The following is a 14,149-nucleotide window of genomic DNA, read 5'->3' on the forward strand; positions in this document are numbered from 1 at the left end:
CATATTCGACGTTCAATAATAGCAAATAGAAATGCGGATTTTACTCGGCAGTAATTCGTTTCGCCATAGGCAGATATAACTCAACGCGTATGGTGATACTTCAGATTCGAATGATTCGACTATTCTAGGATGAGCCTAGGGTGCATAAAATTAAAAATCTTCGAGATCTCTGGTGGATTCTCCATATTAGCAAGTTGGGTTCGGATCGGGTTTCTCAAATTAAAAATTTTCGGGTTCGGGTTTTCAAATTTTAAAATTCTCGGGGTCGGGTCGGGTTCGGGTTTTACAAAATTTTCATTCTCGGGTACGAGTCGGGTCCGGGTTTTCTTATTTTAAAATTTTCGGGCTCGGGTCGGGTGCGGGTTTTTCAAATTTTATAATTTCGGGCTCGGGTCGGGTTCGGGTTTTTTAATTTTCAAGCTCTCGGGTTCGGGTTGGGTTCGGGTTCGAAAAAAATGAAACCCGACCATCTCTAGTTAGAAGTCCGTTACACTAACTGTGGAGGTGAGTTACCCAGTGCCGTCCAACACGCGACTGAGCTTGTCCGTTCAAACTTTCTTTTGCGTTGTGCTCGTTTCCAGCCTTTCCAGCACACTTTTATGTACAATTTCGAACACAATTATTCGTACACAAAATCGCTTGTACATTCGAGCTCCATTTGCAAACACGGTTAACATAGTGTCGTGGTACTAGTTGTCTCTTTCCAATTATCATCAGCGTTGACTCATTTTTCTTGGGTATTCGTAACTTAAGTATTGGGTAAAACAAACTTACAGCAAGAAATATAAAAAATCGTAATGATTAAATGCCGAAAAGAATGAAACTTGTACTCAAAAATTATGGGAATTCGATTGACTGATAAATGTAGTGTTGATTATTATCGGATATTCACTTGAATAATGCATTTTTTGAGAAAAACTATTTTTTCTTAGTGAACGTATAAATGCTGGAACAACTTTTTTCACTTAAACTGCCATAACAAACAAACAAAACGCACCAAAGCTTCCAAATTTTGAGAAACATCGCAAATTAGGCTTTAAAATAAACTTATAAAATTTGGTGCTGTCTTTTTGACTAAAAAAAAGTTAATCTGAGAAAATAGGATGAAAGGATAAATAAGGGACACATTTTTCACATAAATTGCCATAACAAACAAACAAAATGCGCCAGTGTATCCAAACTTCGTGAAAAATCGTTGATTAAACTTTAAAATAAATGCTGAAAATCTGGAGCAGTTTGTGTGAATAGAGAAAAAGTTATCCAAAAAATAGTAGGGTGAACGTATAAATGTGGAACATGTGGTGTTGTGTCAAAATTTCGGGCGGCCTCGAGGAGGATCTGGACGTATGGGATTCCACGAATCTCGTCCTTCATGGATGTGTCGAAGAATACAGTTGAATCAGAAGCATGAGGGAGATTGACATGTGATAATATGAAGTAGGATTGATATTTTGTGCCATGTAATCGAAGTACAAGCACATAAAACGGGTTTGAGAATTGAGCTCGACAAGCCTTTCGAAATTTGCGGGTTCAAGATATCGCATCGGATGAGCAATCGCTATGAGAGGTCCCAAAATCAATTTTTCAGCGGAAGAACGCCCGCCAGCACTTCTAAACTCATCGTATGTGTCGAGTGCATGCAACCCAAAGCAATACGCAAACAACAATATTGGATTCGCTCTAGTTTGATGAAATGTATGTTCGCAGCGGAGCGGGACCTGTAATAGAGACCACACCGACATCTGCAAGCTGCCTTAGCGTGCAGGACTTGACAAGACATTCGTCAATGTCATTCTCTTAAAACTTATAGGGAAGCATGGTCGATAAATCACCACGCGAAAAATGTATGTTTTTCAGACAGCAAGTTTAGCAAAAAGACCATGCTGGTGCAGCTTCTCAGAAAGAATTTTGATAGAAACTGAATCAAAAGCCTCCTTTATATCTAGGAAAACTGATGCCATCTGCTCTTTGCTAGAATAAGCCATTTGAATTTCGGTTGAGAGCAACGCAAGACTTTGTGGAAACCAAATTGTGTATCTGACAGTAAGCCATTTGCTTCAACCTGATAATTAGGCGAAACAAGATCATTTTCTCGAACAACTTTCGGATACAGGACAGCTTTGCAATCGGTCGATACGAGTTGTGGTCGGAGGCTGGTTTCCTGGTTTTTGGATCGCGATGACTTTCACTTGTCTCTAGTCTTGAAGGATCATATTACTCTCAAGAAACGTATTAAATGAATTCAACAAGCGTCTCTTGGCAGAGTCTGGCAGATTCTTTAATAAGGTGAATTTGATTCTGTCTAGCCCTGAGGCTTTATTGCTACACGAAAAGAAAGCGAGTGAGAACTCCACCATCGAAAACGGTGTTTCGTTCACGTTATCGTGAGTGGATCTTCTGCGCCGGGGCGGAATCCGGACAAACCTTCTTGGCTAAAACGAATACCCAACGGTTTGAATATTCCACGCTCTCGTTAGTACTGTTTTAGTTTTGTAAGCGCCGGGCCGTGCCCCAAAGAGTGCTCATCGATGTTTCTTTCGTTAGCCCGTCCACGAATCGGCGCTAGGTTCTACGTTTTTTGGCTTTCATCAAACTTTTCATGCGCTTTTCTGCCATAGCGTACTGTCGGTAGCTGGCTGGTAGCCCGTCGTCCCGGAAGCTTTTATACGCGGTGGCCTTCTCCGCGTACACGTCTGAGCACTCGTTGTCCCACCATTGGTTCGGAGGACGCCCGCGAGAGTTCGCGACTGGTACGCGTTTGGTCTGAGCTTGAATCGCGATATCGAGAATCAAGCCAGTCAGGAAGCTAGTACTCTTCCTCCGAAGGAAGCTCTTGTGTCGACTCTACTTTTCCGAACATCGCGGACGCGTAGCTCTTCCAATCAATATTTCGTGTGAGGTCATACGAAACATTGAGGGGCAGGAATCCGTGTCATTTCACCCGTGTTCAAAATGGTCATATTGAAGTTATCGCAAAGCTCATGGAGTACGGTAGATCGATAATCGTCATGAAGGCAATCCCATGCCGTACCGTAGGAGCTAAAGTCACTTTAAATTAGCCTCGGTGCGGGGAGGAGTTCCGCCATATCGCAAAGCCGTCGGTGGCTAACTGTGTCTCTAGGGGGATGTAGGTGGAAGCAGGGGCGGCGAAACACTTTACACCCGAGTGGGTAGAAAGCATAGGGTGAGGGGTCCATTAGTAAGGATTTTTTCCCTTTTCGCAATACACACGCTTATATTACATTCACATTAAATCACGTTCGTTTATGCAAATGGAATTGTGGTACATCGATGTTTTCAAATGTGTGTAGTGCGAGATACATGCGTTGCACATCTAAATTTTTTGAAACGGTTCAAAATTTCGAGTGGGTAATTACCCACTCGGTTATTTTCGACTGGGTATTACTACCCATACTACCCACGCTTTCCGCCGGCCCTGGGTGGAAGCAAAGGTCTTTGCCTTTAATTCTGGTTTGGCAAGCGGCAATTTCATGGCCTTGTGTCGAGGGAAGATCGATTCGATTGAAAGAATAGCACTTTTTGATCCCCAAAAGTACTCCTCCATAAAAGTCTTCTCGAAGTGTAGGTCTATTTCTGAAGTGAGTCATGTCTTGCATAGTGCAAATGTATCGCATTTCAAGTTATTTAGTAAGATTTTAAAAGAATCGATTTTCGGGATAATGCTTCTGCAATTCCACTGATTATATCCGTGACCTCGTTTGATGAATTAGCCATCGAAGGATACAATTGCTGAAAAGAGGGGCCATTTCGTAGTGAATTGCATCAAGCATGTTTTTACTGCGGTGAGAAAGCTTATTAAGATGCTCATAAGAGGGCCAGAAATATTTAGTGCTGTAAAAATACGGTCCACAATGTCAGAGAAATTTATTAAGACAGCGATGGTTTCTTTCTCTGGCTGAGATATGGGAACACTTGGGGCTTTTGATGTTCCTGGAAGTGCATGGAACTCCTTTTCTGAGCTCAGGTTACTGAGACCGGGAGCGACTTGCTTCGGTTTTACACCAGCACTTCCTTGAGTAGTTATTTTAGGGGGGCCATGAGGAGACACCTTCTGGCCTTTACGACGAAGCTTGGGAGAGGAAATGTTCTTCCTTTTTCTATTACTTCTAGGCACAGCAGAAGATGTTCCCTTCTGGGGTTCATCACAGTCGCCCTCGTCAGTAGACAAGTTGGTATAGATGTTCGTAGAGACAGGTGGTGTAGCTATCTTAAGCATTTCTGCAAAAGACCGTTTAGAGCGTCCCTGAAGGAACCGCTTAAGATTCTCCTCGCGCTGTTTGTAGGCGGGACATGCCGGGAGATCCTGTGGGTTTCCCCAAGAGTAGAGGCACCTTTAGATATCTCTCCCACAGGAATCATCCGCATGATTCCTACAGCATTTCCCACAACGGGCCTAATTGATGCAATGGGAGGCTATGTGTCCCAATTGTTTGCAATTAGTACAGCTCATGACTCGCGGCACAAAAAGGCGAACAGGTAGTCGCACCTTGTCAAAGAGGAGGTAGTTGGGTAGAGCAGAACTGGCAAAGATCACCCGATAAGAGTCTGAGTTGATGTATATTTTCTTCCCGTCAGCTGCGACTGATGCTGAATGAAAACGTTTGCACTCCAGTATCTTCACTGGCCTAAGCATGAGGACTTGAATCGGAAACGACCCCCCAGACTTCAACCCTATTAGCTGGTATATATACCCTGTACTCCTTTGTAAAGGGTCCATAGCCAGCCATGTCGTTTGCCTGAGTTATACTGTTTACAACCACCCGAAGCTTATCAGGGCGAATTTTCGATATTTCTGTCACGGTCGAATACTGATCCGTCAGAACTCGGGAAATCTGCAGCAGATTCAAACACTTTTTGTATTTGATCCGGAAGAAGATCACGAAGGGCCCAGAGCTTGGATATACTTTGAGCCAGGGAGCCGATGTTATTTCGACGTCCATCTCACCTTGAGATGAATTGCCATCAGGGGAAGTCATTTTTGCACGGGCCTATTGTCCAGTGCGCGCTAGTAGGATAACCAAGAAGGGGAAACGTAAAATAATACTTAACTTGTATATGTAACAGTATCCAGACGGCTTACTAGAAGAACACTGGTCACTGACCGGCTAACGATACTCAGAAACAGAAACACAAAGGAAGGGAAAGTAAGCTGAAACCTCGACGAGGCGGAGAGTACACAAGAAAACAGCACTATTCTTTGTCGCTATACACTACTCGGACTGCCAATAACACTTGTGTCTCGACTGAACGCTCGAAAACGATTGAGCATGCTGGATTGACCGCCTCGAATGACTTGAACAGAAAGCCTTCTTCCGGACTGGTCACACAAGAACACACAATCACCGGGTCGATCCACCAAACAAGGCTTACTGTGGAACACCTCTTAGTGATCTGTCCGGAATTCCCCAACCTCCGTATCCTCCACCGACTCCCACTCTCCATCAGGGACATCCTAGTAAACGATGCAGTGAGCGAAGAAACTCTAATCTCTTTTTTAAGAGATGCGAGGCTCCTTGAACGTATCTAGAACTCGAACATCGAACGCGCTAAATATCTCGGACCGTGTGTAGGGGAGGTTAGCCGCGACTCACAAACACTAAACAACCACCGCCACTCGCCAACAACCCATTAATACACCGAGCTGCAACCAATGCGAACGAATTATGAAACGCTGCGGCCCACCGGTCTCACGGCTCCCATCTACAGCTTACAAGATACGACACACCGGCAATTTCTAAATGATACACACTTGTTAATGTAATGTAACATAGCTTTTTAATTCTAATGTGCGATGACCTCATGGTAAAAGTCTAAATAAAAAATAACTAACTAATAACTAATAACGTGTTGTGTTTAGATTATGCGATATGGCCAAGGAATTAAGTATCCCCAGGATCTAGTGACCTCCCTCTCCCCTACTGACACATTATTGGAAGCTTTTATGTCGACGACGTAATAATCTAAAGAGAGAGTAAACAAAAAAGACGCTCATTTGCACATAGAATCGTTTGAACAATTATATTAGAATCATTACAGTTTCACAGGATAAGGTCTATAATAACAACCCTTACGACTACTTTTTCTAAGTTAATTTCTAGCTAATTGACTATTTTTGGCACTGATCTCCGTTCAGCGGGACGGAGAGATCGGCTGAACTATCTGCAAGCTCAAACAAGTTCTCCGAGCTTTAAATTATTTTCCTCTCCAGATTGAGTGTGTCTATCTTGAAGCGCTCCTCACGCAAACTAGGGAAGATGGGTGTAAAATGTGAAACGTTTTACCATGCCACTGGAATTGTTTGTGTAATTCGATGCCGCACTGCACCGAGTTTACCCCACTGCACCAGCTGTTTTGCTTTGCCACTGCTGATGACCCCGGTGTCGTGTTATCGGTAGGGGAATTCCCAAACGTCTTGCACTCGGTGAATTCCCCGATCGGCTACGATCATTGCCAGTTACAGTTTCAGTGCGAAAGGACGGTCTTGTGAAGTTGGTGCAAAACATGGGGAAAATGTTCCAGCCAGCATGGTTATGGTAATTGTTACTAAAATTCTATTAACTCAACTTTAGCTGAACAGTTTCACATTTTAGTATACTATTCGCTGCGGTGATCGTTTCGGCAGAGGTGTCAATTAATTGCGAGGGTCAAACAAACTGCAGAGTGCTGGGTCAAAATCCACAGGATATACAAACAGCGTTGCGCAACTATCCTTCTGCTAAACAAGTTGATCTTCATGGTAATTTGCTGGAATCGTTCGATGGGTTTGCTGTGCAGAATTTGAATGGACTGCAGGTGTTGAATTTGTCTTACAATCTGCTGCAAGCTGATGTACTTAAGAAAATTAAAAACACTCAGTTGAAAATTGTGGATTTAACGTATAACCAATTGAGCATCGTGAGCATTCCAGCTTCAGTGAACAAGTTAATCGCAACACGTAACAAACTCCATAACTTAGTGATACCATCATTCAATCAACTTCAGGAACTTCATCTGTCTATGAATAAACTGGACAGTTTGAGAGACCTCAGAAACGCAAGGAGTTTGACCAGTTTGGATGTTTCTTGCAATCACATCAGAGCGCTAGAGTTTGAAGAGCTGTCACGAATGCCATCCTTGACTACATTGAATTTGGCTAATAATTACATTAATGTGATAGTCGGAAATGTACCACTGCCCAATTTGAAGTATCTGGATCTGTCTAATAATCTGCTGACAATAATGGATGGTTTATTCAATTATATGCCAGAGCTAACAGAATTGCAGATTCCAAATAACAAGATCGTTATGACGCTTGACACCAAAAGGGAATACCCGAAGCTGAGTTCTGTACATCTGAGCGGCAACGATTGGTATTGTAAAAGTCTAACCGAATTCTTGGGTAAAAACCCACAGGTGACGTCCAAACCAGACCGAGTGCCGTGTACAGCTGAATCCTTCAAAAATGTATGCTGCTCGAACGCAGCGTCTCCGTTTGCGGATCGTCTCATCCAGTATCGCTTCCAAAAGTTCAAGGCCCTTGAGATTGGCACAGCTCAGCGAGTTTCTGGAATCAACTGCGCTGACTACAAACCGAATCCTTGCGACGGGGACGATAGCCTAGTGTACAAAGTAGCTAGCTCAACCGTGCAGGATGCTCAGTTCTTTGCTCGTTCGCAGCTCCAGGAGATACAGAATGATCTTCGACGATCGCAAAATAGAATCGATAACGCTAGGAGAAGCAACCAGACTCTTCATGCGGACATCGCGGAACTCAATAGCTTGGTTAAGGATTTGGATGGGTTTGTCAACCGAGAATACCAAATTGCTGGACTGGAAGGTGAGAAAGAAACAAGCAAACAACTTCGGAACATATTTCAACAGTACGACACCGATTATGGCCAGTTGAAGGCACAGATCAACGCAGAGGAACGGGACACCGGAAGCAAACTGACCGAAGTGACTGCGATCGAAAGTCAACTGCAAGAGCTACGGGAACGGCAAGAAAAGCTGACCGAAGACATCGGTAAACGGAATAGAACCGTGACCGGTTACTTGGCGCAGATCGAAGGGCTGAATAAACGGATACAAGGGACCAGATTGAACTAGTGGCTGGCGAAAGTTTTGTAACGTTGGATACGTTCCAAATATCTGCTGTATACTAGTGTGTCAATAAAGGAGAAAAAGATGAATAATCGAAGAGGAGTTGTTTTTTGAACATAATTAGTGAACATTGATAGCAAAAACAAGGAACAGTCAGTGTTTCGAGAACTACTCGTTACAAATTTAAATGCAACTTCATTAAAACACGTTTTAAAATGTCCATGTGATTTCATATGGAGAAATCGTTTTCTTTAAATAATTATTCAAGGAGTCGCCCATTGCTTCCTAAAAATTAAGCGATGCTTGATTTTTATAGGAAATTTTTCAAGGAAATAAAGGCTTGAAGTCAGCGAAACGATCTGACATTTGTGGAAAAAAGTTATTAAGCAGAAACCGATTGATGCTCTGAAGATTGATGAAAAATTTTCATAGCATCACTGCTGCTGCCAGTCGAATTATATACAAAAAATTTAAAATTACCCTCATTGTGTGTCAAAGATGCCTCAATTCATCCCTCAAGACTCTCGCGATATGGGTTCAGATCATTAATTTATATACAATAAGAGGTCACAACAAAATTGCACATAATTGAACAGCCAACAGCAGTGGTGCTAGAAAAAAGAATATTTGATCAATCGTAAGAGCATCAATTGATTTCTACTTAATAACTTTTTCCATCAACATCAGATAGGTTCGTGGTCGTTGAGATTTTGATTCTTTGTTAAATTTCCTATAAAAAACTATCTTATTTTTGGGCGGTAATTGGCGACTCCTGGAGTATTTCCATACCAAATCCCATACATACTTTAAACAGTGGGCCCAAAAATATAGCTTCACTGATCAAGCTATGAAATTAAACAGTTTTTCTATGACACAAATGGTACACAAAATGTTTCTCGGAGCAGTAATCTATTTTTTGTCCCACCCTAGCGAGTATGTATGATGAATATATATGTTTTCTTTAATTTTTTCGCGTAGCAAGAGGAAAAGAATTTGCGTTTCGACTTTGTCTCATCAGTATCCGATACTAACTTAGTGACAGAATTAAGCTAGCGCCGGATTGACGATTGCTCGAAAAATCAGCTCAAAATGAACCCCCTTTCTTGTGGGAAATACGTAGGATTAGGCGTTTGCTCAGAACACAAATCGCATCAATCCGGTGCTAGCATAGTCTTGTCACTAAGTTAGTGTCGGATTCTGATGAGCCACGATGTCAGCATTCCAATAAAACTGGATTCTTCTATTTTGACGTAGGACTACGTCTTTGTTTTCGATATGGGGGTGCACTTTGAAAATTCTACCAAAATAGTATGTAACGAAAAGTGGTCCAATTTTAAACGCATTTTCTCGTGATAAATTTTCAATTTTTTCACATATTGTTCCGAAATACTTATAACAATAAATTCTAAGAGATAAACCCAAAGATTTTTGATATCATGGCATTAAAAATTTAAATAATGTACAACCTAGTCAAAATATCTCGCGTTTACATACAAAAAATAGCGCTTCTCAAGTCCGGCACGACAGATTTATGTACCTAGCGCACTACGCTTCTAGGAATGAAATCATCATTGACTATTCAAAGAACGGATTTGGCCGGACAAGCTCAGTTGCCTGTTGAATGGGAGGCGGAGCAGATCGCTGCGCTGTGTGTTTTCACAACCAGTCTAGTTGAGTTAGAAGTCCGTTACACTGGCTGTGGAGGTACGCTACTCAGTGCCGTCCAACACGCGACTGAGCTTGTCCGTTCAAACACATGCTTTCTTTTGTGTTGTGCTCGTTTTCAGCACACTTTTATGTGCAATCTCGAACACAATTATTCGTACACAACATCGCTTGTAAATTCGAGCTTCATCATCAATCATCATCAGCGTTGACTCATTTTGCTTTGTGCGCTTGGGTTCAATGTTTGAGGCGAATGTGTAGGTAGGTATATCTAATTTATTTTGGCGGTTGCATGCGTAATTTGCATGAGAGCAATCTGTGCTTTCGTAGCGCAAAGACGAAAAGTTTTTTGGCAACAAATTTACGCGGATCGATGGATAGCACAACGAAAGTTTATTATTTACGTTCGATCAATTCATTGATTCATTTCCACTTTACGTGATTCATTTCCACTCAGCCTATCCTATTTTGATTCTGCTAATAAGTACATACTATTTATGAATGAATACACGGCCACTCGAAAAACCGTTGTAGAAACGCATCTGAGTACATATATTAATTATTTTGATTTAATTTTAATTATTTTCGATTTTTGTATTTTTATAGTTTTGATGTATGATTAAGACCAATGCATTGGTTACATTTGTATGTGTACTTTAGGAAAGTTACAATAATGGCGAAATATAACTAGAAAGCTTGGTCTATACATGAAATGGTATTATATTCTCTAAAATTTAATTTTTCTTCACCGGTCCGGGGTTTTTAACACACACAATCGAAAAGTTTTTACAATTTTTAAAAGTTGATCTTGTGCTATAAAGATTTAGTTCCAGATATTAGTTCGGTCACGGTTTTCAGTCTACTTTCTTCAGATCTTCTCAAATAAGTTTAATCGTATTCGATCACCTACTACAAATGAAATGACCTGATAACCAAGAATTATGCTTAAACTATACGTAAGAAATATATTTGGTTTATTATTACTCTAAATGTATTACGAAAATAAATATTTTACAATAAGTAGTATGCTACCCATGATCGCATATTTGTCCCGTTTTTTATGGGATTTCCTAACTTTATGGGACGGATTTGCGATCATGGGCAGTATAGTCCTACGTCTACAGTTCGTGCAATCCCATAGGGCTGCCCCTTGTAGTTTTATAGACGTCTATGGGGATGTGTACCTTTCATTTGGGACTAAGTATGTGAACATCGGACCGACCATCTACGACAAACTGATGTGAGTTTGTTAATTTTGATAGTTGGCCACTTTTCAGGGGCACTTCCGGAACTGTCTATCATGGTCAATTTGGTCAACGAGACTTCGGTTGGCCGCCAGTGACCTAGAACTACAAATTCTAGCAAAATTTTTACTTTTGTGCATTCATCGCGGTACCGGTTCGAATCGGAATTTTCTATGTGACCGCACGCCACAATCCGGAGCTCCGAAACCATAAGTCGGTTCGGAATGAAATTTAATAGCAGTTCATGGGGCTATAAAAGCTTCCTAAGAGACCAAGTTTGGTCCAATCGGTCAAGCCGAGAAACCGATGTAAATGTTATTCTAAATTTCTGTTAGGGACCTAGAACTAAAAATCCAAGCAGTTGTGGTCACATTTAAAAAAAATCACCTTGATACATTCATCGCAGTATCCGTTGATATCGGGAGTTTCTGCGTAATCGTACTCATAACCCTGTATAATTCATGAACTAGAAGTTGGAAACGTTGTATTTAAGACTAAATTTATGAAAATCGGTTGAGGATGTGGACAAATTTTAACAAGATTTTCTATGTAACCGTATATTCTTTGTTTTGACGTGAGTCTTGTTTTTACCTTTTTTTCAAGGTTTTTCGGAACGTGTCCAATGGGGAATAGACAGAAAGAATGAACCGGAAACGGTGACAATTCACCTTTTATTGGACACACTGGGAAAAGATATGTCCTCAAGCAGGAATCGAACCTGCGATCTCCCAGTCTCTAGTTGGGTGCGTTAACCATTCCGCCATCGATGAACTGTGATGATGTCATCAGAGATTACCAACAGTATCGTGATGGCAGCCAAAACTCCAATACCTACTAATGGACCCATCGACCCCAATGTCTCCTATAAGCAAATCGTCATAGCCCCCTCTCTTCGATCAGCCAAATATCTCTCATTTTCTATTTTGGCTCCATTGGCTGCGTTCAGACTTAAGATATTATTATTTGCGTCCCATTAGCTGGCTCAGACATTGCTAGACTTTGGTGGTGAATAAATCTTTGGAGAATCTGCCATCCGGTAGGCTTTGAGGACAGCCATTATTATGCTTATATATCTATTCACCACCAAAGTCTGGCTGTGTCTGAGCTAGCTTATGGGACAAGAATAGTGATAATAATTTTGAAGGACAGCTTCCATAGATAACCGGACAACCGGCTTAGAAGGTATAGAGAAGTGCTAACCAGACTTATTCGATATTATCTCCTTTTTAAGATGTTAGTTTATATAGTAAACAGAATTTATTTTTCTGTCATGTATTCTTGTCCTCTTTTTAATTTATTTTCTCATTCTAGGGGATAGCTAACGAAATTTAAAATTACCCTCCTTATTCATGTGATCCTACCTAGTAAAATACATTTGGCCTTAACTCAAAATTTTTTATTTGAATGAACCCAGTTAGACAATTCTAGTCATTGTACTAAATAACGAAATTAATTGTAACTTTTGATTGAGAATCTTGTGTGTACTTTTCAACGTTAAAAGATAGATGATTGAAAGAGAAAAACTCTTTGAGCTTTAGGTCCATGTTTGTTATCTTTTGGGGTCCATTCATCAGAACGTGTATGTGTAGAGTTTTGCTTGTGCTCAAATCACATTTCAATTCCGAAAGGAACTCGTTTCACATAATCTTAGGGAAAGGGATCAAAACCAAGTTTCACAATTCCCTTTAAGAATAAATTCCGAAGTTGTTACTCGCTGAACACGGATCGCAAGAAAAAATCGCACTGAATCATACATTTAGAAAATTATTTAATTAATTTAAGCTTATCTATTGAGAATTTCATGCATAATATAGGATAAGAGCCTCATATTAATAACACCGTCTAAAATCAGTAACAACTTCAGCGTCGCTTTCGGGTAAAGTTGGTACTTCTTATACTTACTTTTAGATTGAGATCCCTACCTTCGTACAATATACAAAAGATTCATTTCGCATTTACTATTGCGATTTGTGTTCAGCAATTTCGAAATTTATTCTCAAGACAGTAGGCTTTGGCATCTTTCTCCTACATTATGTGAAATTTGTTTCTCTTGATATAGGGTTACTGCTCCCTAATTCATCTTAGCTCCTCTATTCATCCCACCCATTTGAACACATTAGTTAGAGCAGTATCTGCTATCTCTATTCAACGCATTAGCTCAAATGGCAGGATGAATAAGGGTACGTTATACTCGACTTTTCGCTTCACTCAAACGCGAGCATTTTACATTTTCCAGGCAAAAATTTTAACGCTGCTGTTTCTTAGAAACAAAGCGAAGATGATGATAGCTTTTTAAGCGCAATCCAGTCACTCTAAGTCGAGTTATCAACGTAATAGTGTGACATCCTGACTAATGAGATGAATAAGGGCTCGTCTACCCTAGTATCCAGCAGATTGGAAAAAAGTATGGTGCTTCTTAACTAGTGCGAATCTAAAAAAAATGATGAAATTTGAATATCTTTCGAGAAATTTTAGATTTAACAATTTTAGATCGATTTGCAGTTATCTACTAAGTTGTAAGCCATGAAGATGTTCATCAGATTCTTACTTTTAGTAATATTTGAATGTCTATAGTACCACCTAGTCGAAAAAAAATGTGTACCAGTTCCATTGTAAAACCTAAGTTTTCAAACAAAAAAAAAACTTAAAAAAAAAATTTGTTCTAGAGCCCTCGACCGATTATTCAGCAAATTAAAGGGAACTTCTATCAGAAGTTTTAGAGATGCCGATTTTTTTTCGAGAAAGCTGTTCTACCAAACACACCGTGTAATCTAAATAAGTTGGCAGAAATCGACCTTTTAATCAATAGTCAGATTTTACACAAAACTAATTTGGATGTTTAGAACTCTTTCTCGGTACCAACAGACTAGTCGTCTATTTCTAAAATCATTGTTTACTAAATTATCGAAAACTGCCCGTTATACGTCCAAACAATTCTAGGAGCACAAACTAAACTGCGGTCCAAATCCAAAATTCCTCATTTTGCTCCCATCCCAAATTTATCCTATCATCGCATCACCTCGCAAACAATCCTTCTTTCAACCTAATGTACTTTGGGATCCTCTACTCGCACTCAACCCGACGGCTGTCAATTCAGCCAACAACACTCACCGTTAATAGGTAAGGTCAAACAGTGCAGA

General features: G+C 40.5%; 2 protein-coding genes across 9 annotated transcripts in view; both read left to right on the forward strand.

The window, feature by feature from the left end:
* The window catches only part of LOC131694076 (potassium voltage-gated channel subfamily KQT member 1), a 1,057,856-nt gene that overhangs the window by 375,549 nt on the left and 668,158 nt on the right, over window positions 1-14,149 (forward strand). The gene's annotated exons all lie outside the window — the stretch shown is intronic.
* On the forward strand, window positions 6,441-8,197 carry LOC131694079 (leucine-rich repeat-containing protein 9-like). The gene is made up of 2 exons (XM_058982456.1): window positions 6,441-6,554; window positions 6,612-8,197. The coding sequence occupies exons 1-2, from the start codon at window positions 6,523-6,525 to the stop codon at window positions 8,104-8,106; spliced, it is 1,527 nt and encodes a 508-aa protein (XP_058838439.1). The 5' UTR covers window positions 6,441-6,522; the 3' UTR covers window positions 8,107-8,197.

This window comes from Topomyia yanbarensis, chromosome 3 (assembly GCF_030247195.1).
Source record: "Topomyia yanbarensis strain Yona2022 chromosome 3, ASM3024719v1, whole genome shotgun sequence".
NCBI classification, from domain to species: Eukaryota; Metazoa; Arthropoda; class Insecta; order Diptera; family Culicidae; genus Topomyia; species Topomyia yanbarensis.